Source organism: Vombatus ursinus, unplaced genomic scaffold (genome assembly GCF_900497805.2).
Source record: "Vombatus ursinus unplaced genomic scaffold, bare-nosed wombat genome assembly UNPS02014830.1, whole genome shotgun sequence".
Lineage (NCBI taxonomy): Eukaryota > Metazoa > Chordata > Mammalia > Diprotodontia > Vombatidae > Vombatus > Vombatus ursinus.
The window spans coordinates 31,595,676-31,622,605 of NW_020954608.1; the positions used below are offsets into that span (position 1 = coordinate 31,595,676).

A 26,930-nucleotide genomic window follows, 5' to 3' on the forward strand; every position below is an offset into this window, starting at 1 on the left:
ATTAATTTAAAAATTCAGAGTACTAGAATTAATACACTGAGAATCTTCTGAACCTTAGCTGCCCAGTATATTAGTAATGGGATTTTTAAAGATCTCTCAACATTGCAGAAATCCATAAAGCACTCATTCAAATGAGACTTGAAAGACAGACAATGCAGGCATATTTTCTTGGATAACTATCATTTGGTCCCTTAAATATAATGTATTAGCAATTTTCATTCTCCACATTTAAAGATGATCCTTTTGCAGTTTGGGTTTTGGCCTGTCTATACTGTTCTGCTTTCTATTAGACCTAAATAAGAGATTCCCTTCTGAATAACTTCAGTGCACTGAATGAAACCAATTCTGCTTGTAAAACATCACTTGAATGCTATTTTTCATCAACATCTCATACCATAGCCAAACAAAGTCAACAGCTGGCTTTTCACTAAAGTGATTATTTCTTTATTATTGGATTCTGAATATTCAGAGTTAACTGTATATCTTGCTCTAGAGTCATTTCAAATTAGATTTTTAGATCCAAGACACTTTTGTTTACTTTAGTAAAGGGGTCAGGGGAGGAGAGGTTTGAAAATAAAGAATAGGAGAAAAGAAGGAAATGTTACTTCTAAAATATTTTCTTTTATTTGTTCTACATGAAAATGAAAAATGCTTTTAACAGCTGCACAGCCTATCATGTCAGTTTCCCAGTAATCAGCTACAAAGCCACAGTCAATTCTCTGATTCAAAAAAAAAATATCAATTCATACTGTCATAGTCTATCTAGATTCATATTGTCCATATTCATTGATACAGAATGAGAACATCTGGGAATACAATTACCTATGACATGAATAATACTTCATTTTTGTTAAATAAAAACTTTCTAACAGAAAAAAATCTGTTCTCTTTTCAATTCAAGCTACTCATCATAAACTCAGAATTGAAAGTCAAACCTTGATTGATATAGTACCTTAAATTTCTGACTGATTTAATAGCATAATCTTGCATTTATATAGTTCTTTTCAACTAACAGCTTTCTATAGTGGTTATGTTGAATACTGGAGAGATTCATAGCATAACTTCTATCTTCTCCTGGGATAGTAGCCTCAAGTCAATGTAGTAGCTAAGACAAAACAGAAGACAGCAGCCAATGAAGACACATATAATATACAAAGATATATAAAACAACACAGTCAAAATTGGTATAAAAATGGAAGATGGAATGTAACTATCAGTTTTTTCTAAACAATGGGTTAGCCTCAGAAAGACCAAGCCTATTTCTAAGGTTCATTGGTCTGTAGATTGACCACCAAAGCATTTGAAATTTTCCCCATATTTCCCCATACTGAAAACTATCTCCACATACCCCAAGCTAATCTCTAATCTTTGAAAGGAAAACATAATTTATTATAGAATTACTTATTGTATGATATCAAAGCTGAAAGGCAAGGTAACAAATATGTATTATTATTGTCCAGGCAGTGCACAGGGTCTGGGACCTTATAGATGATCATCTAATCCACCTCTTTCATTTGACAAAGGAAGAAACTGAGGCCCAGAGAAGAGCAGTGACTTACTCAAGATCATTAAATGGCAAAGCAATGCCTTGTTTTCTTTTCTGAATTATAAGCTATGTATCACACGTATGTATAATTATCTTTCATGGATCAGTAGCTAAGAATCACATAGTTCTGAGACAATGTAAAATGTTAATTTAACTGATGGTAGTTTTAATATGTGATCTTTACCCAGTGACCAATAAGTTGATATATAACTGGAGAAACTAAATCACATCCATATTGACACTCTCACTACAAATTATATTGTCAATATTTTTCACCAATCTCTTTATTTTCTTATAATTTTAAATGTATTGCTTTTTTGTTATTGTTTCATACAATCCTTTTATCTGTAGATGATCAAACCTATAGATTTTGTCTCTAAAAATGTCTTCCATTTGTTTGATCAATAGAAATGTTGCTTATTTCCAGTCCTGGTACAAACACATTATTCCACTTTCTTTCATTAAAAAAATAGAGTATTTAATCTGTTTTCATTTAATTTTGCATTTTTCAGTTTGTCTTTTCCTAATAATTTTTTTGAAAGAAATACATTTTTTATTCTTAATATTTCTGCTATTAGATCATAGGTAGCATGGAAGCTTTGGTGTAAGGAAGACCTGGTGCCAAATTCTATCTGTGACCTATAATAGCTGTAGGATCACAGGCAAGTCCTTTAATCTCTCCAAGTAGCAGGTCACTCTTTGAGATTATAAATTACATATGAGTTGCTCTTCTGCATTGGCAGAGGATGTTTTCACATCTGGAGTTCTCTATATTAAGGAAATTAGAGGTTGGAACCCTTGTCCCTTCAAAAAATCCACCTTAAATTTAATAAGCCCACTCTGAACAAAAAGTTACTATATCTTGTATGAATAATGATGCATATTTGATGTACATTGTTAGTAGTTTTTTTGGGGGGAATTACTTTGCACCTACCCTTTTCTTTATTTTAGTTTCCCTACTTTTTTCTTTGCTTTTATGAAGTATCTTAACTGACTCTGAGGAAACTGGCCAATATAATTCTTTTAGGATACTCACATAATCAGTAACTGGCTTAGTTTGGGAAGTTGGAAGACTGCTTTGAAGTAAATTTGTCTGTAAGCTTTTCAGTCTGATTATTCTCCACTTATTCTATCACTTATCTTAAGGTTTCATTATTCCTTTGACTCTATAGATAAGCCTAGATTTGTCACCCATGTTTCTTAATTTTTATGTATAGTGTATTTCAATATCTCTGATTGTCCACTTTCCCCATTGAAGAAGTCACTTGTGATGCTGATTCATGTTCCTTGGTTTGCACTTTCTTTCTTTGTTCTGCTAGTTTACAGCATGTTCTCCTTATCGTTTTGATGTTGAGGGTTAGCCATAATGTGCTGAATAGTATCAGATCTTTGAATCATTTATTCAGGGTTAGAAGGGACCTGAGAAGTCTGGTCTGAATCCCTTGATTTTGCCAATTCTTTGTCTAATTCAGTGATTTTTTCTATGATAGTATTTATTCCAGTTGATCTACGTTAGCTAGGATTCCATTTTCTGCTGTAATAATTTTGTTGGTGGTTGATTCTATGGATTCTCTCAGGTTTTCCATTATATTCTTCATATCTCATTGCCTTCCTTATTTCTACCTTATCTTCTTGAGTATATTTTGATTATAGCTTGAATTATTCCCATATGTTTTTTAAGTTGGTCATATGGTTTTCTTACTAGTATTAATTCCTGATTCATTTACTTCAATAATATATCATTTTGGCTTATTTTTGTTTACTTATTTTCTTAAGATTTTTTTTCTGCTTTGAGGTATATGAGGAACCTGGATTCTTCTAAACTTTACATTTTGCCATCTTGATTGGATAACTCTCATTATAAATGAAACCAGAAAGGTGTTGTAGCCAAATGGAAGACAAACTCACAGATTATTTTTGGAAAAGCAGAAAAAAAGGAATTGGAAGAGCTGGTTTCATTGTAGATTGCAAGGCAATTAAAAACATAATTTTACAGGAAACCTGGTCATCTATTCATGATATGCATGAGGAAACAGATCATTATGAAAATTACTTTCGTTTATGTAGTAATATCTCTTGTAGGGGATAAGTAAGTAGAAAATGTTTATAAAGCACAAAACAAGATTCTCCACACCAAATCACCATATACCTTAATACTGAATTGTTTCAATGGCATGATGGTACAAATGAAGATGAGTAGGGATAGTGTGGAAAAAACAAAATTTTAGATAAAGAAAGAGGATGCAGGTTTGGAAGCTAATGAGAAATCTAACATCTTGATATAATGAATAGTTAAAAAAAAGAAAGCCAGAAGGTCCTGGAAATAGTGAGTGTTAAAGAACATCACCAAAATATGTCACTATGTCAATAGATAGAAAATCAGTGGCTTCTGCCATAACAATTATTTCAAAATCAGTCATTTATATGTAGTCATATCATCTAGTGATGAGGGCAAAAGTTAAAATTAATGCCAGATTCGAAGAAAAATGACAGCTGAGAAGATACTACACTTGATTATAGTAGTTAAATCTATCAACATTGGCTTGCTCAAGGTCACACAGGTGACAGCAGAAGAACAAGTCTTCCAGCTTAGGTCTTCTGACCCCAAATCTAATGCTCTTTCTACAACACTGTGTGGTTAATGGAGCCAGCTACTTAAAACCATACTGCTTTCATCCCAGTAGTGCAGAGTAAATATTGATCTTCCACAGCACCATTGAACTAAAACACACTGGCCAAATGAGAGCTCCCTTGTTTCATGGACTTGTAGTATACCCTTGTGTGACGTTTTCATCGTAAGTTCTGATTGATTTTCTTCTGTAGAGGGCAGTTTTTTCCTCAAAGTTGGAGTCCATAGGATAATACCATAGAAGTCTTGGCTTGAACATGCTAGGTGTCATTCCAGTTTCTTTGGTAAATAATATTATTTTTTTAACAAAGGTTCTTAACCTAAGAGGTATGGACATTTGAAAGATAGCTATTTCAATATAGCTTGTTTCCTTTGTAATGCTCTGTAATTTATTTAATACATGTTAAAAATACATGTTAAACATGTTAAAAAATATATGTTGAAAAGGGGCCCATATGTTTCACCAGACCACCAAAAGGTGTATATAACACAAAAGTTAGGTTGAGTGCCTATAATATAACCTATTATTATTATTATTATTTTTTGTTTTTATACTTAAAGGAACATTTTTTGAGTACCTAGTGGCCATATTGCCATATGCTGGGGTATGGACATGTCTGAGAAAAGAGGAGAGAATGACATAGAGGAATTCCCTATCTTGTGAAGCTTTCTAAATGCTCCTCTTCACAGATGACATCATGCTAATAACATCTAGTCCCTGAACACTGCTAAGCCTCTTCAATAAAGTCTAGTTATTCAAATGAGATTAGCCAAATCACCTAAAACAACAAAAAACCAAAGTGGATGAAAACTGGATATTTCTGTTCAATTGATCTCAGTCTGGTTTGATAAGGCCTCAAAAATGCTTTATTACTGTGGTAATGCAGGCTTCTCTATTCACAAGTTGCCCATGTGTCCAAACTGAGTTTCTTTTAAGAATACGTTACTGTTGCTACATAACCTCTAGAGCATGACAAGTAGAGGGTTAAGGATGAATAGTCAGACTTAATGGTAAATTTGTTTTTTTCTCTGTTGGCTTGTGTCACTGCTGCAATTTGATTTTTAATGTAGTGTTTTGTGTGTTTAATGTTGTCTCTTTGAGAAATGAAAACAACAACCTAGGATGCTTAAGTAGTTTTGACCCAAAGGAAACTTACACATTTACCAAGAAGGGAACAAAAACAAACCTTACAGAAACACTTACAAAACCTAATTGGAAAGGAAGGGTTTACATGCTTTTAAGAAATTCATGAAAGTAGATTTTATTCATTTACACATTCTTGGAAGCTTGAAAATTCCAAACCACAATCAGTGGAGACAAATGCTCATGAAAGTGTAAAAATGAATACCCTCGAACAGGAAGGGAAACTCTCCTGTCTGTGTGTGTGTGTGTGTGTGGGTGTTTTGTCAAAACTCAGTGAACAGAGGAAGCCGAGATGCTGCTTTGAGGTAACAAAACATTTTTAGCAGCGCTTTTTAATATATAAAATAGAGTGTTGTTAAGTAAATATAATGAAGTCAACCTAAAATACAATTTTATCTCCCCAATAGCCCTTTAAACACAAAAAGAAAAAAAAAGAATAATGGAAGGTTATAAGATAAAATTATTTACCAAAGAAACCGGAATGACTCCTAGCAAGCTAAAGCCAAGAATTCTTCTTTATGCTGTCACTTAGGGCTCTCCTTTATGATTCTTATTTTTGTGGGATTTTTTCCCCTCTTAATCTTCCCATGAAGTATAACTTTTGCACTGCAAATAAAGAATTCTAATTGCAAAATTATATCTTACTCAGAAACCATTTTCTGCCCTTTTGCTATATAAACTCTGAAGAGCCGAATGCTTCCACAAACAGAATGAATAAAACTTCAATTCTCTATGGTGACAAATACAGGCACTGGCAGGCTTTATCTAGAAGGAGTTCAACAGCTACACAAAAGCTATCATGCTTAAATAATGGTGTTCTCAAATTGGGCTAAATATGCTTTTAAGAATTTTATTTTGATCAGTTATTTCAGGTAACACTTGCAGATAATATAACAGAGCTTTGAATTACATGGCAGCTATGGAAAATCTAAAAGGAAAAATTAGGCCAGGCCTTTATTAAATTTTAAAGTATGCCTTTGCTATACTCTTGTAAAGAGCCAAATAGGGTATTCAAATCTCTGGAGATCACCAGTATAATTTCTTTATCATGTTCCATTTAAATTTTAATTATGCAGTCTACAACGGGGAGAATCTGAGTACTCTAAATAGGTCACACCATGAGCAACCTAACAGCATTCAAAAGTTTTCCTTGTGAAGATCTTTTCTTCGCTATGCTGCTTGCCACACATGCCAGAAAACTATACTATATAAACAAAAGCATTTAACCCAGACGCTACAGGCATACGTGTCTGTAAGAGAAAAAAACATTTTGGATCAGGTGATTAGAGATAAGTGAAAGTCATGTTCTGGAAATGGTAAGTAAATGAACATTTATAAACATTCCCCTGGCTACTTATCATTTGGATGCATTAAAGCAATATAGAAGAAGCTTTCATACTGTAAGGATTCTATTTCTTTTTTTCAGAAAAATCAACAGCAGCATTTGACTTTTACTTACCAAATTAAAAAAAATAAACTACTAACTCTGGTGATAAATAAAAAGCTCTTTGCAAACCTTAAAGCACTATATGTGTACTAGACATAATAATATTCTGTCCTTCAATTTCTATCAACATGTAACTTATTTAGTTTCTTTATGATGCATTTTTTTGTCTTCGATTTGGTCCCTGCAAAAGATTATTTTGTAACAAGAACCCAGGAGAAGGTTATCTTTAAATATACAATTTAACTTTAGTTGAACAACAAACACTAATCACAGACTGAAAAATAAAATAGTATCCTTGAAGGAGTCAAAATATAGGACAAACATCTGAAAAAGAAACTATTCCCTGTTTTTCTCACGTAGCTAGCGATAGAATCAGGATTTGAAAAATCGGTATAAACAAAACGACTTTCCTGCTTCTGCAAAGACAAAACTCATATTTAAGTACTGTGTAATAAGATAAACTTGAATATTAAGTATATTAAGGCAAAAATACTAAAAAATCCCTCAACTGTCCCCCAAAACTCTTAAAATTAGCAAAAAGGGTTTCAATTTTTCCAACACCTACTCCCTTTTAGTCATTTATCATTCCACTCCAAAGAAAAATAATTTACAAGGTAATATCATATGACCTATAATTTTAGATTCTTGCATAACATGAAAGGGAAGAGCATCTTTTTTTTTCCTCATGTAAGGGTAACAGGCATACCTTAGGCAGGTTGTGCATATGTGAATAGTGTATATAATTTGAGTTTTAAATTTTTTAAATAGGAAAAAAAATTCTTTGAAAAGAAGAAAATACTTGCTTTCTCCCCAACTGCTAGATTACTCACTTAGATTTACAGGAGACTTAATTTTCACTTATAAACCAAACATGCTTTCAACAAATGGATAATATATGCAGAGTTTTGTTGACTGCATAGACATGATCATTTCCTAAAATGGATATCCTATCCACTGGATTGATGCTGTCACGGAAATAAAAAGACAAATTGTCATCTTCATCAATCAAGCAAAAAACATTTATTAAGAACTTACTGTGTGCTCTTGGTACCAAAACTAAAGTGAGATGGTTCTTGCCTGAAGGAAGCTTAGATTCTCTTTGATGAAACAACTGACACATTTCTTTAAAAAGTAAAATAAGTAAGTGCATACATACATATATACATACATACACACACACACAAATGCATTCATACAAAGTAAATGCAAGGTAATTTTATGAGGAGCGAAGGCATTAGAGATTGATAGGATAAAGAAAGAAGGTGGCTTCTTAAATTGAACTTTGAAGGAAGTTAGGGATTATAAGAGGCAGAGATCAAGAGAGAGTGCATTATAGGACAAGGAAGCAGCCTGTTCAAAGTCATGTAGGCCAGAGATGAAATGTTATATAGGAACAGCAAATAAGCCTGTTTGGCTAGAATACATTAAACCTGGAAAGGTAGGCTGGATGGAGTCAGCTCATGAGGGACTATGAAACGCAAAGAGGAGTTTATATTTTATCTTAAAAATAAAAGGGAGCCATGGGAGCTTTTTGAGCATGGCAGTGGCCATCATCAGACTTGTGCTTTAGAAATATCACTTTGGTTACTATGTGGTAAATGGAATGGAGAGGGAGAGATATGAGGAAGGGAGACTAATTAGGCAATTGTGCTGAATGGATAGAAGGTGATTGATGTCAAAGGATGTTAATAGGGGGAGAAATGATAAAATATGGTAATTGATTAGAGATATGGGACTAGAGAGAGTGAGAAATCAAGATAACTTTGAGGTTGCAATCTAGGTAATTAGAAGTATTATGATTATTTTGACAAAAAACAAGGAAAATTAGGAAGATGGTAGATTTGGGGGAAAGATGAGCTGTGTTTTGGATGTATTGAATTTGAGATGCCTATGGGAGATACAATTTTAAATGTTCAACAGAAAGTTTGTGATGTGGAACTAGAACATAGAAAATGGAATAGGGCTGCATATAGAGATCTCAGAGCCATCTCTCAGTGGGACTTAGTGAGATCATTGATAAAGATAGGACATAGAGGAAGGAGAAAAGATATCCCAGGACAGAATCTTTGGAGATTCCCACATTTAGGAGATTAGACATTGATGATGATTTAGTCAAGGAGACTGAACAGGAGCAGAAAGACAGGTAGGAGGAGAACCAAGAGATTACAATACTGAGAGAGAGAGAGAGAGAGAGAGAGAGAGAGAGAGAGACAGAGAGAGACAGAGAGAGACAGAGAGAGAGAGACAGAGAGAGAGAGAGACAGAGAGAGAGACAGAGAGAGAGAGAGAGAGACAGAGAGAGGTATCCAAGAACAGAGGATGGTGAACAGTAGCATCATCTGCATGCTTCATAGAGATCAAGGAGGATGAAAACTAGGAAAGGCTTTGGCAATTAATAGATCATTTGTAACTTGATGAGAGTGGTTTTATTAAGTAGTGAAGTTGGAAGCCAGATTTCATGAATTTGGGAAGCAAGAGGAGAGATGAGGACAGTCAATGTCGGAAGGGTTATGAAAAGGTGGGCATACTAATGCACTGTTGGTGGAGCTGTGAATAGGTCTAACCATTCTGGAAAACAATTTGGAATTATCTGAATAAAGTGACTAAAATGCCCATACCCTTTGACCCAGGAATCCCATTGCTTGAAATATACTCCAGTGGAAGTCAATGATTAAAAAAGGAAAAGCCAATATACCCCACAATATTTACAACAGCTTTCTTTTTGATTGTAAAGAACTGGAAACAAAGTATATGGGGAATGACTAAATAAATTGCGGTGTAAATATTAAAAATGGAATGTTCTCTTGCTCTAAGAAATGATGAATAGATACAAGCATGGGAAACTGGAATTGCGAAAGTGAAATATTAATGTGAAAAGTGAAAGTGAAAAATTAGTGGAAATGGCAAGAACAATGATGACAAAAGAATCAAAACTGAATGTTGCAAAATTATAATGAGCAATCATGCCCCCCCAAAAGACATGAGAGGGTAGAATTACATTCTTTACCACATAAACCATTTATATCTATATAAAATATCTGTAAAGATCTTAGCTTAATGCCTGTCCCACAGTATTGATATCTTTTGCCTTTGTATTATCTATATTTCCTTATGTATTTCTCCCCTCTCTCCTTCCCATAGATCCATCTCTTACAACAAATAACAAAAAGAGAAAAGTAATCTAAATTGTTCACATTTACTGTACTGTCTGCATTCAGTGACCCTTTGAGGTAATAATGGCAGAGGGGAGAAGAATGTATATGGTATCCTAGGTGGTTAAAAAGAGACTTCCAGGTAAGACTAAGAACCCAAATTGATTCATGTACCAATTAAAACCATCTCAGAATTGTTAAAGCCTTTATTTCAATTCATAATAGTTTCTAAGAAGAAAATGAGAGGAAAAGATAAAGGGGAAGTCACAGTAAAAAAAAAAAAAAGGAAAAAATGTCCTTTAGATGCCAACCTATAGTGTACATGTAATACTGTGGGTTAAATGAAATTCTTGGATAATATAATTTCAACATTGTCCTGAAAAATTCCATATAAAATATGAGTAATTGTGGTTTGTCTAGCTCTTGCTTCTACATCTCAGAGAAATGTAGAGAATTTGGGACCATCCAGAGGAGAGGACTACAAATGACATTAAATTTAGAAGAAAAAAAGAATCTATAAGAAGTTATTACACACAAAAAAATTTATGAACTGTTTCTGATCAAAGAAAGCAGAACCAAGGGAACAATATATACAATGGCTACAACAATATGAACAAAAATGGGGCTAAAAATGGAAGCTAGACTTAGATTAAATGAAAAGAACAGTTTTGATGTGGGAAGAAAGAAGAAATCTCTTCAACCTCCCTTGGTAGAGAGAAAGATTACAGCTGCTGGATGTTGGGTGAGTGGTAAGATGTATTCATGTCTGCATTGGTTTAGCCAAATTGTTTTACTTTGTTGTGAGGGAGGGTTTTAATGAAGGGAGAATATTAGGAAATGGTTGCGGTATTAAAAAACAAAAAACTGTAAATTAAACTTTGTCATTAATGCAAAGATTACTTTGTCAAAAAGGAGAAGGCTAGGACTTGACTATTTTTTCCTATTTTATAGAGGGTTATTATAAAAAAAATGAAAGAGCGGCAGAAAATTTACCCAAACTGCATTAAGATGAATGTCATTAGATATAATGAAGAGCTTTAACTAATAAAGACTGTACAATTCCAGCATTGGATTTTGAAGAGACTTGGAAGGGCTTTGTGGTAAAAAGAGTACACTGAGCTTGGAGTCAGGAGGGCACTGAGATTGATTTCAAACTCTGCTACTTACTAGGAACATGAGCAGGGTGAGGAGTGGGGGAGTGGGGTGTCATGTAACATCTCAGAACCTCATTGTTCTCCTCTGTAAATTGCAGATAATAGTTCCCTGCAAATTCCTATCTCATAGAATTATCATAACAGTGCTTTGCAAACCTTAATGCACTATGTAAGAGTAAGTTGTTATGAATAGAGTCTCCCTTCTTGGTTATCATTAGGAAGAATGTAGATGCCCACCTTTCTTAGATTGACAATTAATAAGCAAACCAGATGGTGCGGAGGATAGAGCACTGGGCCTGGAATCAGGAAGACTTGAGTTCAAATCTAGCCTCGGACGCTTACTAACTGTGTTACCATGGGAAAGTCACTTAAACTCTGATGCCTCCATTTCCTCAACTGTAAAATGGGGACAATACTAGCCCCATAACCTCACAGAGCTGTTGGGAGTACCAAATGAAATAACATTTGTAAGCACTTAGTATAGTACTGCCACATAGTAAATGTGGCATTTATAATGCTATATGAATGGTTGATTATTCCCTTCCTTTCCCTTCCCTAACAATTTGATCTGGAGATAGCAGAATTTCTTTTAAAATTTCTAACGAAATTGCTCTCATCATCAAGAAAAGGAAATATATGTTCAGAAAACTATTAACATCTTTTCCAGAAACATTAGTGAACTCAGCACACACATACACACATGCATTTTATACACATAAAAGTGTATGTGTGTACATGTACACATACATATGTGTATGCCTTTATATCATTTTCTTTTTTAAAAAATCAACAATTTTTATTTATTTAGGTATTGATACACAGCTAGATATGTTCCAAAATAGGTGGCTAGAAAGCAAAATCACTTACATTGAATTATGTTTTGCTATTGACACCCCTAATAAAATGAAAAATGTGCTCTCCAGAAAAAAAATCATCAAGGTTATTGGGCACTGGAGGGTTGAGTGAGAGAAGCATTGACAGAAGAAAGATGAGAAAACAAAGGAAGAAATAAATGCAATAATACTATGAGTTTTGTTTTTAAAGCTAATCCTGATCCTCTCCCTTGCCTGTATGTCTTCTTTCATTACCACCTGCTTTTGTTGTTAAACTGTAGCAGAAGAGTCATAATTGGTAATGGGCTTCTTGTCATGTGGCTTAGCCATGTCTTTGACCAAGGCAGGTAGCCAACCAGAAGGAGCCTTTTTGCCCCTGCCACTGATCGCATTTTGTTGATTTCAAATTTTCTAACAATTTGTTGTTCAGTCATTTTTCAGTCATGTCTGACTCTTTGTGACCCCATTTGGGGTTTTCATGGCAAAGATACTGGAGTGGTTTGCCATTTCCTTCTCTAGCTCATTTTCCAATTGAGGACACTGAGGCAAACAGGGTAAAGTGACTTGCCCAGGGTCATACAGCTAGTAAGTGTCTGAGGCCAGATTTGAACTCAGGAAGAAGATTTAAACTTCTAACTCCAGGCCCGGCACTCTATGCATTGTGCCACCTAGTTGCCCTTTCCTAATAATTAAAACCAAGTAAATTAAATCCTTTATACCTAAATTCCAGATGGGATTATCACATAATGAAGTATAGAAATAAAATGTCATAAAATGAAGTAGCCAAACAAACCAAGCAGTTCAGATCTCTGTCCTTAAAACAAAACAAATAAACCAACCCCCTACATAGACACAAAAACCCACTTCATTTCCCCAAACTGTCATCTTACTATTACTCTTTCCTTTCTTAGCCAGACTCCTTGAAAAAGTTGTTGTTTATATTTACTGCTTCTGCTCTTTCCTCTCATTCCTCTGCTTGTTTGATTCTGGTCTTTAATTAATCGCTCTACCAAAACTACCTTCTCCATAGTAATCAATAATCTCTTCATTGTCATATCTGATGGTCTTATCCTTCGTGACCTATCTATTGCATTTGACACCTGTTGACCACCTTCTACTCTTGGATACTCTCTCCTCTCTGGGTTTTTGTGGTATTACTCTCTCCTGGTTTAATATTACTCTCTCCTATCTGTCTCATTGCTCCTTTTCAATCTCCTCTGATAGCTCATCATCCACATGACCACTCCTAGAAGCCATTCCCCAAGGTTTTATCCTAGGCCCTCTCTGATTCTCCCCCTACACTCTCTCTTGATAACTTCATTAGCTCCCATGCATATAAACTATTAAGATTTAACTATCATCTCTAGGTAAATGACTCCCAGTCTACATTTCTAGCATTTGTCTTTCCCATGAGCTTTAGTCCTTCATCACCAATTGCCTATTGGACATTTCAAACCAGATGTCATAGAGATATCTTACACCAAATATGTCAAATTGATCTGTTTCATTTCCCCTAAATGTTCCCCTCTTCTAAACTTCCCCATTTCTGTGGAAGGCACCACCATCTTTCTAGTATTTTAAGTTTGTAATCTTGTCATAGGGCAGCTGAGTGGCACAGTGGATAGAGTGCTGGGCCCGGAGTTAGGAAGACTCATCTTTGTGAGTTCAAATCTAGTCTCAGATACTAATTAGCTGTGTGACCCTGGGCAAGTTATTTAACCCTGTTTGCCTCAGTTCCTCATTTACAAAATGAGCCCAAGAAGGAAATGGCAAACCATTCCAGCATCTTCACCAAGAAAACCTTAAATGGGGTCGTGAAGAGTTGGACATGACTGAAACAACTGCACAACAAAATCTTGACATAATCCTGGATTTCTCCCTCTCTCTCACCCCACATATCCTACCAGCTGCCAATTGTTGTTATTTCTACCTTCACAACATATATCTTTTATATCCAATTCTTTCTCTTCATTCACACTATTACCTTAGTTCACTAAAGTGATTTTCCCAAAATGCAGGTCCAATCATGTCAAACTCCCTACTCAATAAAATCCAATGGCTTCTTATTGCCTTCAGGAGCAAATACAAAATGCTCTGTTTAACATTCAAAGTCTTTCATAAGTTAGCCCCCTCCTACCTTTCCAGTCTTCTCATACCTTACTCCCTAATACATACTCTTCAATCTAGTGTCACTGGGTTCCTGGCCATTCCACAAACACATCTCTCAAAGCATTCTCTTTGGATGTACCCCATGCCTGGAATGCTCTCCCTCCTTACCTTCAAAGAGTACTTCTCTTCCTTTAAGATGCAGCTCAGACACTGTCTTCTGAATGAAGCCTTCCCTGATCCACAAATGCTAGTGCCCTCTCTCCCAAACTACCTTATATTTAACTGCTTTGTGCATGTGTATACACATGCTGCATGTATTTATTAGTTTCGTGGATATGATATATGTATTTTTATTTGTACTTTTCTCTCCTATTAAAATGGAAACTCACTATGAGTTAGATTGTTTTATTCTTTGTATTGTAACTTCTAGCACAGTGCCTGACACACAGTAGGCTTATTTATTGATTAGTTAATTAGGAACTTTAGTATTTATAATAATTCTGGACTTTTTTTTTAAAGCTATAAACTTCAAGACTATTTATTCTTCGGTAAGTTATACTGAGCGATATTAAAATGGAATGAATATGATCCTGTCTTTTGAGACCTGGCACCTGTTAAAACAATCAAAACTTAAAAAGATCTGAACTGCAGGCCCTCCTTTAACCTGCTATCAGAAATATGGTTTTGACTCTGGTTAGACATCATTTATACTAAAACCTCCTCCCACTTATCCTAATTAATCATTGTTTCCATTACACTTGGCTATTTGGAGTTTCATTTCAACTGAATTAAAACACTTTCTCTTAAATAGAAGAAAATATTATCAGATATGGAAAGTAATCTTGCAATGCATGCTCTAATGTAAACACATAGAAAAAACTGAACTGGCCTTTGCTACAAGCAGAACACAAAGAGTGATACAGACAATGGGAAATATTTACTTTTCACAGTTAGCTAAATGGTATGATAACTCCCATTTTCCTATGACTTGCAGAGTAAGAGAATAGCACAACTACTCCATGCAGCCAGTTTAAACATTTGTTTCAATCTAGACAAGATCATTGGCTTTAATATTTATAATACAATTACAATGCTTAGTGCATGTTGCTCATATAATCTAATTTTTTTCTGGTGACTTATTATCACTAGGCTTTAATTTCAGCGATGGCAAGAATTCAAAAACACATTTAGGTTATCATTAGCAATGAAAAACAAACCTGGAGCTTGCTCAATCACCTCATGTGCATATCTCATTTAAGCTTTAAAGTCTTTTTTTTTTTTTTACTACCAAGACAAAATAAGCTGTTCCATGATTTGCACATTTTTATAGTATATTATCAACTGGTGGCCAGCTAGGTTAAATTAATGCCATGAAAGGCAATTAAAGTTGAAATACTCTATCCCTGTGCAATATTTATGAATGGCCTTTCACAAAATTTCAAGACAGTCATAGCCAATGAAAACTAACCCATAAAGCTGCTATAAAATACCATTATCTTTCTAGCTACATATCATTAGGAAGCAGTTGCCTGAACTGTGATTTCTTCCATTTCTTAGATGCCAGAGGTAAGTACTCTTTTTATGACTAAAAGGATAAAAAGGTCTAAGTGTCATGTATCACTAATCATTAGCTAACCAACAAACAAATTAACTTCAGGTGCTTGGTTCTAAATAGCACTAAGGCATTCCAGTGCTCATTTATAGATACCAAAAGACAGGCTAGAGAAATCTGAATGAGACAGAGAATAGAACAACTGATTTGAATTCTATAAGACGGTGCAAATGAAACCATTATCAAAAGAAACATTGTTGGATGCCAAGAGAAATATTACTCATCATCAAATAATCCAATTGCTTTTGTATTAGTGTGAAGCAAGAAAATACTAGTAAACGAAGATGTCCCAAATCATCCCCTGAGAAGGGCAGATGAATGTCTTGGGTTGCTTTTAAGCATAAATGAGGAATAACTGTCATATTATTCTTCACATCTTTTAAACTATGCATTGAAAGGACAGCAGTTACAATAAAGATATTTATGTGGGAACATTATATATTTTCAAAGTGATTCAACATTGAAACACCAAATAATTCTCACAAAAATAAGTACATCATTACCAAAATACCTTCCACCAAAGCCAACAAAATAGCCCACAGTCCCTTGAGTATTAAATGGACTATAATGAATCTGAGTTGCTGTTTGATATTCATCACATAATGTCACTTAATAGAATTCAGGGAACCACACCAGCTTTTTCAGACATCTGAGTAATTTTCATCTGCATGATTACATCACGGTGTGTATCCTATCTGGCAGCACGCAGGTGGTCTGATCCTTAGCTGGTCTGTAAAAGTTTGGAAATCATTCCCCATTTCATTATTTCAAGATTAACTTACCCACCACAAACATGGGCAGATACATTATTTTCTCTTTCACTGTAAATGAAGGGCTGCTTGGATTTTCATAGTGGACTTTTCCCACAAGTTAGACCACAATGTACAAACTCAGTGAGAGTATATAAACCAGAACATATGTACAGTTTTAACCCTAAGAACTAGCATATAGTTAAAATGGTTTTTTTTTAGGAAGTTATCCAAGAAGCTAAGTCTGATAGTACATTACATAGTTGGATTGCAGTAAATATTATTTGGCAATTTTAATTTTTATGTTATAACTAAGATTATTTTTACCTTTTTACAATTAATACAATCAAATGTGCTCATGTTACTTAACAGAATGAGATTCGCAGCTTCTCTTCACCCTTAATTCTCATAGCTCCAGAGGATTTCTTGATTTCTATTTATTACCAGCATTTGGTTCTTTTTTTTTTGTAAGGCGATTGGGGTTAAGTGACTTGCCCAAGGTCACACAGCTAGTACGTGTCAAGTGTTTGGTCTGAGGCCGGATTTGAACTCAGGTCCTCCTGACTTCAGGGCCGGTGCTCTATTCACTGCGCCAACTAGCTGCCCCCTATTTGGTTCTTTTATTCATTGGACAAATAACTTATATGTTTGTTATGTTCAAGGGGCTGTATTAAGTATGCTGAGATACAAAGCTGCATACCTACTTCAAAGCTATTTCATTTTTCTGATCAAATTGGAAGTTTCCTGAGGGCAGAGAATGTTTTAAGGATCTTGATGTACTTCTCTATACCTAGCATAGTGTTTTGCACACTCAGTTAAATGTTTGTTGAATGATTGATTGAATGATAAAATTCTAAATTGTTTTTGTTTTTTATATTGTTATTAAGATATTTTATTTTTATATCACCTTCATTTTCATTTAAAAATTTTATACCAAACTTAAGAACACAAATAAACATGAATACTTCCATAAGCAAATAAGAACAGAAAAAGATGATCGTATATGAAACCTTGAATCTCATTATGTACAACGTGTTATTTTGAAGTATATACTCAATGCAGCACTTTAGTTCCAAACTTGTCTTTCTTGTCTGTATTGCCCTCTGAACTTGCTTCTGATCTTTTCCATTTAAAAAAATGCTTCATTGTACTAATTATTAACCCAGTCCCTGCCTCTTAATCCCTCCACTCTCTCCCTTCCCTCCACCCCACAAAAGAAGCATCATTTGTAACGAGTTACCAATCCACACATTGGCTGTGTCTAAAATGTGTATTTCATTGACTTCTAGCCTACTGTTTCTTTCCAGAGATGAAACACAAACACCATCAAAAGTTCTATTGAAGTTATGGTTGGTTATTTTATTGATCATAGTTTTTAAGTTTTTCAGAGTTGTTTTTCTTAACATTGTTGTGGCCATTGTATAAAGTATGTTCCTGACTGCTCACCTCACTCTTCGGTGCTCATCCAAGTCTTCCCTGGTTTTTCTGAATTTTTACCTTTTGACATTTCTTAACAGTTCCATACTGTTCCATTTTATTCACATATGTAGCATAATTCATGTAACCATTTCTCAATGGATGGGCACCCCCTTAGTCTTTATTTCTTTGCCACCATACAAAGTACTGCTATGAATATTTTTGTATGTATCAGTCTTTTCCCTATTTTTTATTTATTTGGGGTATAAACCTATTAGTGGTATCACTGGGTCAAAAGGCATGTGGAGTTCAAATCCCTTTTCAAAGGCCCTTTATTGATTTTGATTTTTGTTGTGTTATGGTCAGGAAGGTTGTATGTAATGTTTTTGGTTTTCTGTGCTATTTTTTCAAAGAGTTTTATGCCATAGAATTCAATCAAGTCAATTTTAGTTGTTGCTTGCCTGTGACCATGATTGTTTCTACTTTTTTAAATAAACATTCCCTTGGGCCATATGCATTCTGTTTTAGTTTTTCATTTTAACTCTCTGTTAACATTGATCCTGGGCTAGTCACTTAGTGCCTCCAGTCAACTCCCTAAATCTATATGTTGATAACACATGCTGACCTACACTGATAGAGAGAGTTTCCTCACCTGGGAGCTCCCTATCCCAGGGAAATTATTGGTCCAGTCCCTGTCACTATCTTTTCTCATAAACAAAATAGTTTTGAATTCTACTTCCTAATCCATCCTATCTCTTCCATTTTATGGGTGAATTTATTCCAATCACATTCACAATTATGATTGTTCATTGTAATTCCTGTCTATTGTATCATCTTATAGTTTTCCCTCTTTTTGACTCTCTCCTCTCCAATAAAAGAAGAGGGCAGTATAAAAGAAAGAATGTGATTAATATTAGTGATCTGTAATTGGAGTGATCTGTTTCTATTCCACTGTCCCTCCTCTCTTTCCTTCATCTAGATTCTGATCTCTAGTTATTAAACATTTTTTAATTGTTTCCTTTTAATTTCTCCTTTTGCTCTATTCTCTTAAGTTAATGTGTGTTCTGACTATGACTTCTCTTCTAGAGTCTCTGTCTTAAACTTCTTTCCCCTTTCTCTACTCCTGTATCCTATAATAGTTTCACATTTAGGGTATTTCTACCTCAAACTCTTTGTGTGTGTATCTGTGACAGAGAGAGAGAGAGAGAGAGAGAGAGAGAGAGAGAGAGAGAGAGAGAGAGAGAGATCGGGATCAATTCTGTTTTGTCCAGTTCAGAGCTTGAGGTTCATGTGATGTCTGTTCTCCTCATTACTCTTCCATATTGGTTTACTTTTCTTCCTATGTGCCCCAATTATGAGATGTAGTAAATTCCTTTTTCCTCATTTCTTCCCTGGTGTATTCCTTTTCCTCCTTTTTCTTTCCTATCTTAAAACAATCAACATGTAACAAAATGACTGACTGCTGCTTTTCCTGCTCATCTTACTTAAGTCCCTTAGGATTCTGAAAGAGTATTTGTGTATTTTCCCCCATTAGAATGTAAATATTTCATCATCATTTAATGCCTCCCAATTGCTCAAATATATGGACCTTTTTAGATTTCTCTTGACTCCAATGTTTACATTGAAAATTTTCGCTTAACTCTAGTCTTTTTATCAGGAATGCTTGAAAGTCCTCCCCACAAAATGCCTCACATTGAATTCTGAATCCATCATCTTTTTATTTGGAGGTGAATTCTTGCTTAATTTTTTCCAGGTGTTTTTATAGCCCTTTGATCAAACTGGTTTTTTTTCTCTGAAGCTCTGCTTTTTGTTTCTGAGTATTTTCTTCTGGCTTCTTCTTGATCTATAATATTTCTTGATGTCTTCTTCTGTCTACTCACATCTCCAACCTCAGTTACTGATTTGAGTTTTTGTGCCAGTGTCAGGTCCTGCCATCTTCTGCACTCTTGGATGGAGCAGTCAGGCCCTGTTTGAGCCTGACTTCATTTTCCTGGGTTTCTGTCACCAGCTCCCAACTTCATTGATGTGTCTGTGTTCAGAGTGCTGGCAAGATTCAATACTCTGTGGTCAGATGTCCCTAGTCTGGAAGCTGTTATAGCATATATGCTATGCTCTTATCTCCCAGTTCTCCCTGTTTGAGATTCAGGGTTCTGTCCCCATCCAGGACCTGCCCAGCTTAGGCACTGCTACAAGCTTTTTGCCAGTTCACCTGGGTTTATACTGCCTTCTCTGGAGGGAAGACAGTATACTCTTTAAGTACACAGTTTCTAGTTGTCTTTTAATATTATTAAAAGGACTGGGCGAATAAGCTTACTGATAAATTTCCTGATTGTTAATTGATTAAGTGCCTTTCAAAAATCATTGTTTTAGTATTAGTGGGAGCCCTGAGTTCCCCTATGACCTTTAACACTGCCATTTAAACCAGAAGTCTCTAAATTCTTTTTAATGGATGTCAAATTACAGTTTAGAGTCTGTTGATCATATCTTATTTAGTATATATTAACAATTCATTTTTTTCCTGATGACACACTATTAGGTATTGATTTCACCTATGGCAAAAATTCAATAACACAGCCAGCTTATCACTGGAACTATATTACAAATTCTTTGGGGGATAGCCAGAATTCTTTCCTAACTCTATAAATACCTGAGCATGGTAGCAATAACGTACAAGCAGGAAGAAATAAAGTCTGACTGGTTTGTAGATTATTGATCTTAGAATAATGTAACATAATAAAATATAGTATACTTGTAATATAATAAACAATCCCTTGATTTTTGTGAAAAGTAAAATTCATGTATATTCATTAACAACTATATGGTATTAACCATAAAAATAAGGTGACTAGTTATTATAAACCACACTTAGGCTCATAGGAACAAAGATTTAAATCTAAAAAGAGACTTTAAAAATAATCTAGTTAATCTCTCTCATTTTACCTATGAGCAAGCTAAAATAATCAGAAAGAGTATGATGACCAATTTATCACAGAAAAAAAGGAGTAAGTTTGAACACAGTGACTTGAATGAACAGTTAATTTGTGTTTATATATAATATATATATACATACACACACATATATATAATACTATGTGCATTCACATAAAATTAAATTGTAAATAGCTTTACATTATTCATTGCTGCTCCTACCACGAGCCCATTCCCTTTTAGTGTATATAAAAGTCATACATACTTTTAAACAAAAAATCCCAAAATTCAATTAGCCTACCTTGATAATGTTCCAGATAACTCAGTAGCAGTTGCTCTGTAAAAGACAGGGAAAAATAAATGGTTAAAGGATGAAAACATATAGTTTTCAGAGAAAGAAATACAAAGGATCACCAACTACCTGAAAAACTGTGAAGATCGCTATCAATTGGAGAAATTGAAATGAAAACTACCCTGAATTATGACTTCACAGAAGTCAAATGAACAAATATGGGAAATCTCACTGTTGGAAGGGTCGTGAGCAAACAAGACTACTAATTCACTAAGAGTGGAGTTACAAACTGTTGTCCTGGAAAGTAATTCTAAGTTCTTCAGGAAAGGAAGGCAGCATGGAGGTGTGTACAGAGAAGCAGTCTAATACGTTTCTAATGCACGCTGACTATGTGACCAGGCATTTTACTTCTCAGTACTCAAGGCAACTCTCTAAGAATTATAGAGTCAAGAGGATGTGGGTTCAGATCTTGCCTCTGATACTTATTATGTCTGTGATCCTGGGCAAGTCTCTTAACCTCCCTGGGGCTCAGTTTCCTCAACTGTAAAATGAAGAGGTTGGAATAGTTGGCCTTCGAGGTCTTTTCCATCACTATAATCCTGACTCTAAGACTCTGTACTCTGCCCTCTTCCATTTTCTTTCCATAATCTCTCACTTGGTGACATCATCAGTTCCCATAGATTTAATTATCATTTCTACGCAGGTGAAATTTAAGTGCATGTATTCAGCCCTCGTCTCTCTTCTGAGCTATAGCTGAGGATCTCAAACTGCCTCTTAGATATTTAAAACTGAATGTCGCATAGACATCTCAAATTCAATAAGTCCCCAAATGAACTCATTATCTTTTTACCAAAATCTACCCTTCTTAGGAATTCCTATTTTGGGCTCCATAATCCTGCCAATCTCCCAGGTTCTCAACCTTAGTATTATTTTTGACTCCATACCCCACATACTGAGTTGATTGTCTAATATGGTCATGTCTACCACTACTACATCTCTTGAATCTGTCCCCTTCTCTTCATTCACATAGGTACCACTGCAGTTCAGATCCTTATCACCTTTTGCCTGAACTATTGCAGTGGCTTCCTAATTAGTTTCCTCCCCTCAAGTCTCTGTTTTTCAATCTATCCTCCATATAACTGCAGAAGTCCTGAAGTCTGTGTATGTAACTCTAATATATACATACATATGTATACATATATATGTATGTATATATATATATATTTTTTTGGGGGGGGCAAGGCAATTGGGGTTAAGTGACTTGCCCAGGGTCACATAGCTAGTAAGTGTCAAATGTCTGCTTTGAGACTGGATTCAAACTCAGGTTCTCCTGACCCTAGGGCAGGTGCTCTGCCACCTAGCTGCCCCTCCAATAAATTCTAATGGATGGGATCCAATATAATCCTCTCTACTTAGCTTTTAAAGCCATTTGCAACCTTGGTGTAACCTACCTTTCCAACCTCATTAAGGAAGGGAAGGGAAGGAAACAAAAGGAAAGAATGAAGGGAATGAGTGTTTGTTAAATGCCTATTATGTGCCAGGCAAATGCTAGGAGTTTGACAAAGATTCACTCATTTGATCCTCACAACTTTGTGCTATTATTATCCTCATTTTACAGTTGAGGAAACAGAGGTAGACGGAAGTTAAGTGACTTTCCCAGGGTCACACAGCTAGTGTCTAAAGCCAGATTTGGACTCAGGTCTCCCTGACTTTAGGTCAAGGACTCTATCCTCTGCCACCTGCCTGACTATATTACTATACACTACTTCTGCACTCTAGTTTGATCAACAGGCCTTCTTGCTATCACTTAAAATACCCCCAGAATTTCCATGCGTTGATACTGGCTGTCCTCCAAGCAACAACTTCTATATGAAACCTCCTCCCAGGTTTGAATGCCTCCTCGATAATTTATCTTTTATTTTTTTTGAAGAATCTTATCCATGTCCATGTTTTCTCCTCTAATAGCATCCCTGAGCATCTCCCGCACCGAGCATACTGCCTGGCACCTAGTAGGTGCTTAATAAATGCTTGTTGATTGATGCATTATAGAAAAAACTACTTCTATACAATGGTGGGGGAATTTCTTCAACAAGAGCTTCATATGCCAACCAAGTCACAGGGAAGGTAAAATACACACACACACACACACACACACACACACACACACACACACACACACCACACCCTAAATTAGTCAAGAAAATACTAATGTAAGAGGAATTACTAGATTGTCCAAAATGCTTATACTCTTTGATGTGAACATTATATAGCTATGATTATAACTCCAGAAAAAGATACGTAGATATAGACAAAGGGAGACACGGGCACTAGTGTACAGGTAGTAAGGCGAAGAGCCATGATGACCTGGGCCCAGGTGCTGCCCCTATGGGCATACTAGCCATATAACCTATTCAATCTAAGAGGGGTTCTTAAGGTTTTTGTTTTGTTTTGTTCATATCATAGTGTTATTCTTTGTTGTGACAAATCTTGGTACACAAGTGATTTGTGCATGATCATATGATTATAACTCCATACAACCTGAGACACAACTAGTGAAATTCAGAAGTGCTCCTTAGCATAAATTTTAAGAACCATCACCATAAGACTTACAAGATACATAGCAGGTACTGATTTATGTTGGTAGGGGCATTATCTTTATTGGTAATTTCTATTACCAATGGAATCATAGGTCCAAATCAAAGGTAAAATTTTATATACACATATATTATGTATAAATATACACATATAATTTATATTCATATATACATATATGATAACACATATGACATGTGTATGATGTACATATGTATGTGTATATGTTAGCTATTATATTTTTTAGCTTAACAGTAAAGAAAAGAAAATTCGTAGGCATATAAATATTTATAATATCACCATTTGTGATAACAAAAAGCTGGAAACAAAATATATGTTCAAAATATGTGCCCATGTAACACAGTTTGATCAGTTTGGCTGCACAAACTATGAAATGTAACAAATATGAAGAATTCAGAGAAACATGGAAAGGAATGTATGGAATTGTTCAGAGTGAAAAGAACAATGAATACAATTATTATAATTATGTAAATAAAGATAATAAAAAGCAGTACCTGAGCTAAATTCAATGGATCCTGTTTATACTAGAATGAAACATAGATTTTTGGACATAGTCGATACAGGATTTTTTTTTCTTGACTATAAGGGCTTTTGTTTTTCTTCTTGTTTACAATGGGGGAGGAAAAGAGGAAACGGGGAGAGAAAATACATGTTTGCTTATTGAAAAAAGTGAAAGTTCTAAAGAAAAAAAAATACAGAGGAGGCATACATCCTCCCCTCCTGTTAACATTCCATAAACCACAAAAGTAGAATAGAATGTTATCTTTTTTTTTCTAGGGGAATTGAAACTTTGTGGTAGGTTTGTTTGAGTGTTTGTTGGGAATTGCCCCTTGTGGGAAAACAAAATGAATTGTTTGAGAAAATAAAAGATAGAGAAGAAAACAATTATTTAATAGATTTAAAAATATATCCCCATGGCATACTAGATAGAGAGCTGGCCTTGCAATCAGGAAGATCTGGGTTCAGGTTCTGTCTCTGACACACACTGACTCTGAGACCTGAGCCAGTCATTAGCTTCTCAGTGTCCCAGGCAACTCTCCTGAAATGGTAAGTTTCAGAGAAGGGGCCAATTTGCATTTCTGGGATTCAACTCCAGGGGCTTCTTATACTGATGAAATCACAGGTAAGTTTAAAAAAAAAAAGGACTTTTTTTTTTTGCACTTGTGCAAACTATATGTTGGATACAGTTGTATGTGAATTTAAATGTACGTCTATATTTAAATGGCTAATTCATTTCCATAAATATAAAAATGCTACTCTTTAAGCAAATATTATATACATACATATATGTGTGTGTGCATATATATATATATATATATATATATATATATGTGTGTGCTATTGCTTGGTTCTAGGGCTCCACTAGATTTCAAGAATGTCCACTAAGAATGTGTACTACAGAGGAAAAAAAGGGAGAGAAAAAAATTAAAAGCCAGCACCTTCCAGTATCCAACAAAACCATGCATGTTCTCCTTCTTTCTTTTTTTTTGTGAGGCAGTTGAGGTTAAGTGACTTGCCCAGGGTCACACAGCTAGTAAGTCTCAAGTGTCTGACTCAGATTTGAACTTAGATCCTCCTGACTCCAAGGCCAGAGCTCTATCCACTGCACCACCTAACTGCCCCTACATGTTCTCTTTCAAAGAAACGTTCAAAGATCTTGCTCATCGGGGAGGATTTCTTCATGTTTATAGCTACTCTCGCCTGCAATTTATGGTTATAGCTTTAAACACAAAATCTAAATCCCTTTTTCCTAGTGTTACTGGTTGCCCATCTCATTGCTATAACTTCCTAATACCAGTAATTACAGAAGTCAGTTTCTGATGATTGAAATGACAGTCAGGAACATTCAGCAATTAATGGTTCAATGTCACATTAATAAGAAATGACCAGAGGCAGGTTTTGGAAATAACTTGAGAAGGTTTCATGCTAATCCAGAGTACCTTGCCACCTGCAGACACAGGGTCTTCATGATGAGGTTGGGAACAGGGAAGTCCAGGAGGAGGAAAGGTTAAACAGAGATTTTAAGGCAAGGTAGGCAGGCAGGCTAAATAAAGCTTTCTGAGGGATGAGGAAAGACCTTTTAGACTGGCATCCCTTCACTTGGCTCGCCAGTTCTAAATATGATTGAATTAGAAATGAAGAGTCAGAAGAGAAGCTTATCCTTTCAAGGATCAGCTCAAGATCAAACTTGAGTTCTTCATGAAACCTTCCTTGACTGCCTCGTCCTTAGAGATCTCTACTTCCTTTTAACTACTAAAGCTCTTTTCTAGGCTACTCATTTCATATATACTGCTTCATAACATCTTTTTTTATTGCTGTCATGCTGTTATTTAACTTTTCATGTGTATGTCTTGTGTTCCCAGCTAGACTATATTGTCTTTGAAGGCAAGAGATTTGGAATGAGCGAATCTCGGTTCTTTTACTTATTACCTATGTGACTTTGGACAAGGCAGTCAAATTTCTCTGGGACACCATTTCCCTGTTTGCAAAATGAGGATTGACTATGTTGACTTCCAAATTCCCCTTTGAGAGGCAGCATGGAGAAGGGAATAGAGTATTAGACCTGGAGGCAGGAAGAACCTGGGCAGCTGGTGGTGCAGTGGATAGAGCACCAGGCCCAGAGTCAGCAAGACTTGAGTTCAAATTTAGCCTCAGACATCTATTAGCTTGTGACCCTAGGCACGTCATTGAACTCGTTTACCTCTGTTTCCTCATCTGTAAAATCAGCTGGAGAAGGAAATGACAAACCACTTCAGTATCTTTGCCAAGAAACCCCAAATGGGGTCATGAAGAGTCAGATATGACTGAACAACAGAAAAAATAAGGTTCAAATCCCATCTCAGACACTTACAAGTTATGTGACTCCCACCAAAATCACTTAACTTTTCTGGACCTCATTGTAAAATGATGGTATTGGACTAGATGGTCTCTGAGGTCCCCCCCCCCTTTTTTTTAGCTAGGCAACAGAGTTAAGTGACTTGCCTAGGGTCACACAGCTAGTTAAGAATTCTATGTCTGAGGCTGGATTTGAACTCAGGTCCTCCTGACTCCAGGGCCAGTGCTCTATCCACTGTGCTACCTAGCTGCCCCTGAGTTCCTTCTAGTTCTACATCTATGATCCTACAGTACTCTGTCTTTACAGTGTCTAGTACAGTGCTTTGGATGAATAAATGAAAAATCATTTATTAAGTGCTTGCTATATGTCAAACGGTATGCTAAGTACTAGATATAAATACAAGTAAGCCAAACAGTCCCTGCCCTCAAGAAGCTTTCATTCTAAGAGGGGAAGTAAATCCATAAAGGAGA

General features: G+C 35.4%; 1 protein-coding gene across 1 annotated transcript in view; it reads right to left on the reverse strand.

The window, feature by feature from the left end:
* CELF2 (CUGBP Elav-like family member 2) overlaps window positions 1-26,930 on the reverse strand; it is a 619,768-nt gene that overhangs the window by 465,681 nt on the left and 127,157 nt on the right. The window contains exon 2 of the mRNA XM_027838841.1: window positions 21,021-21,056. Coding sequence (XP_027694642.1) covers window positions 21,021-21,056 — 36 coding nt within the window. The remainder of the gene's footprint in view (window positions 1-21,020; window positions 21,057-26,930) is intronic.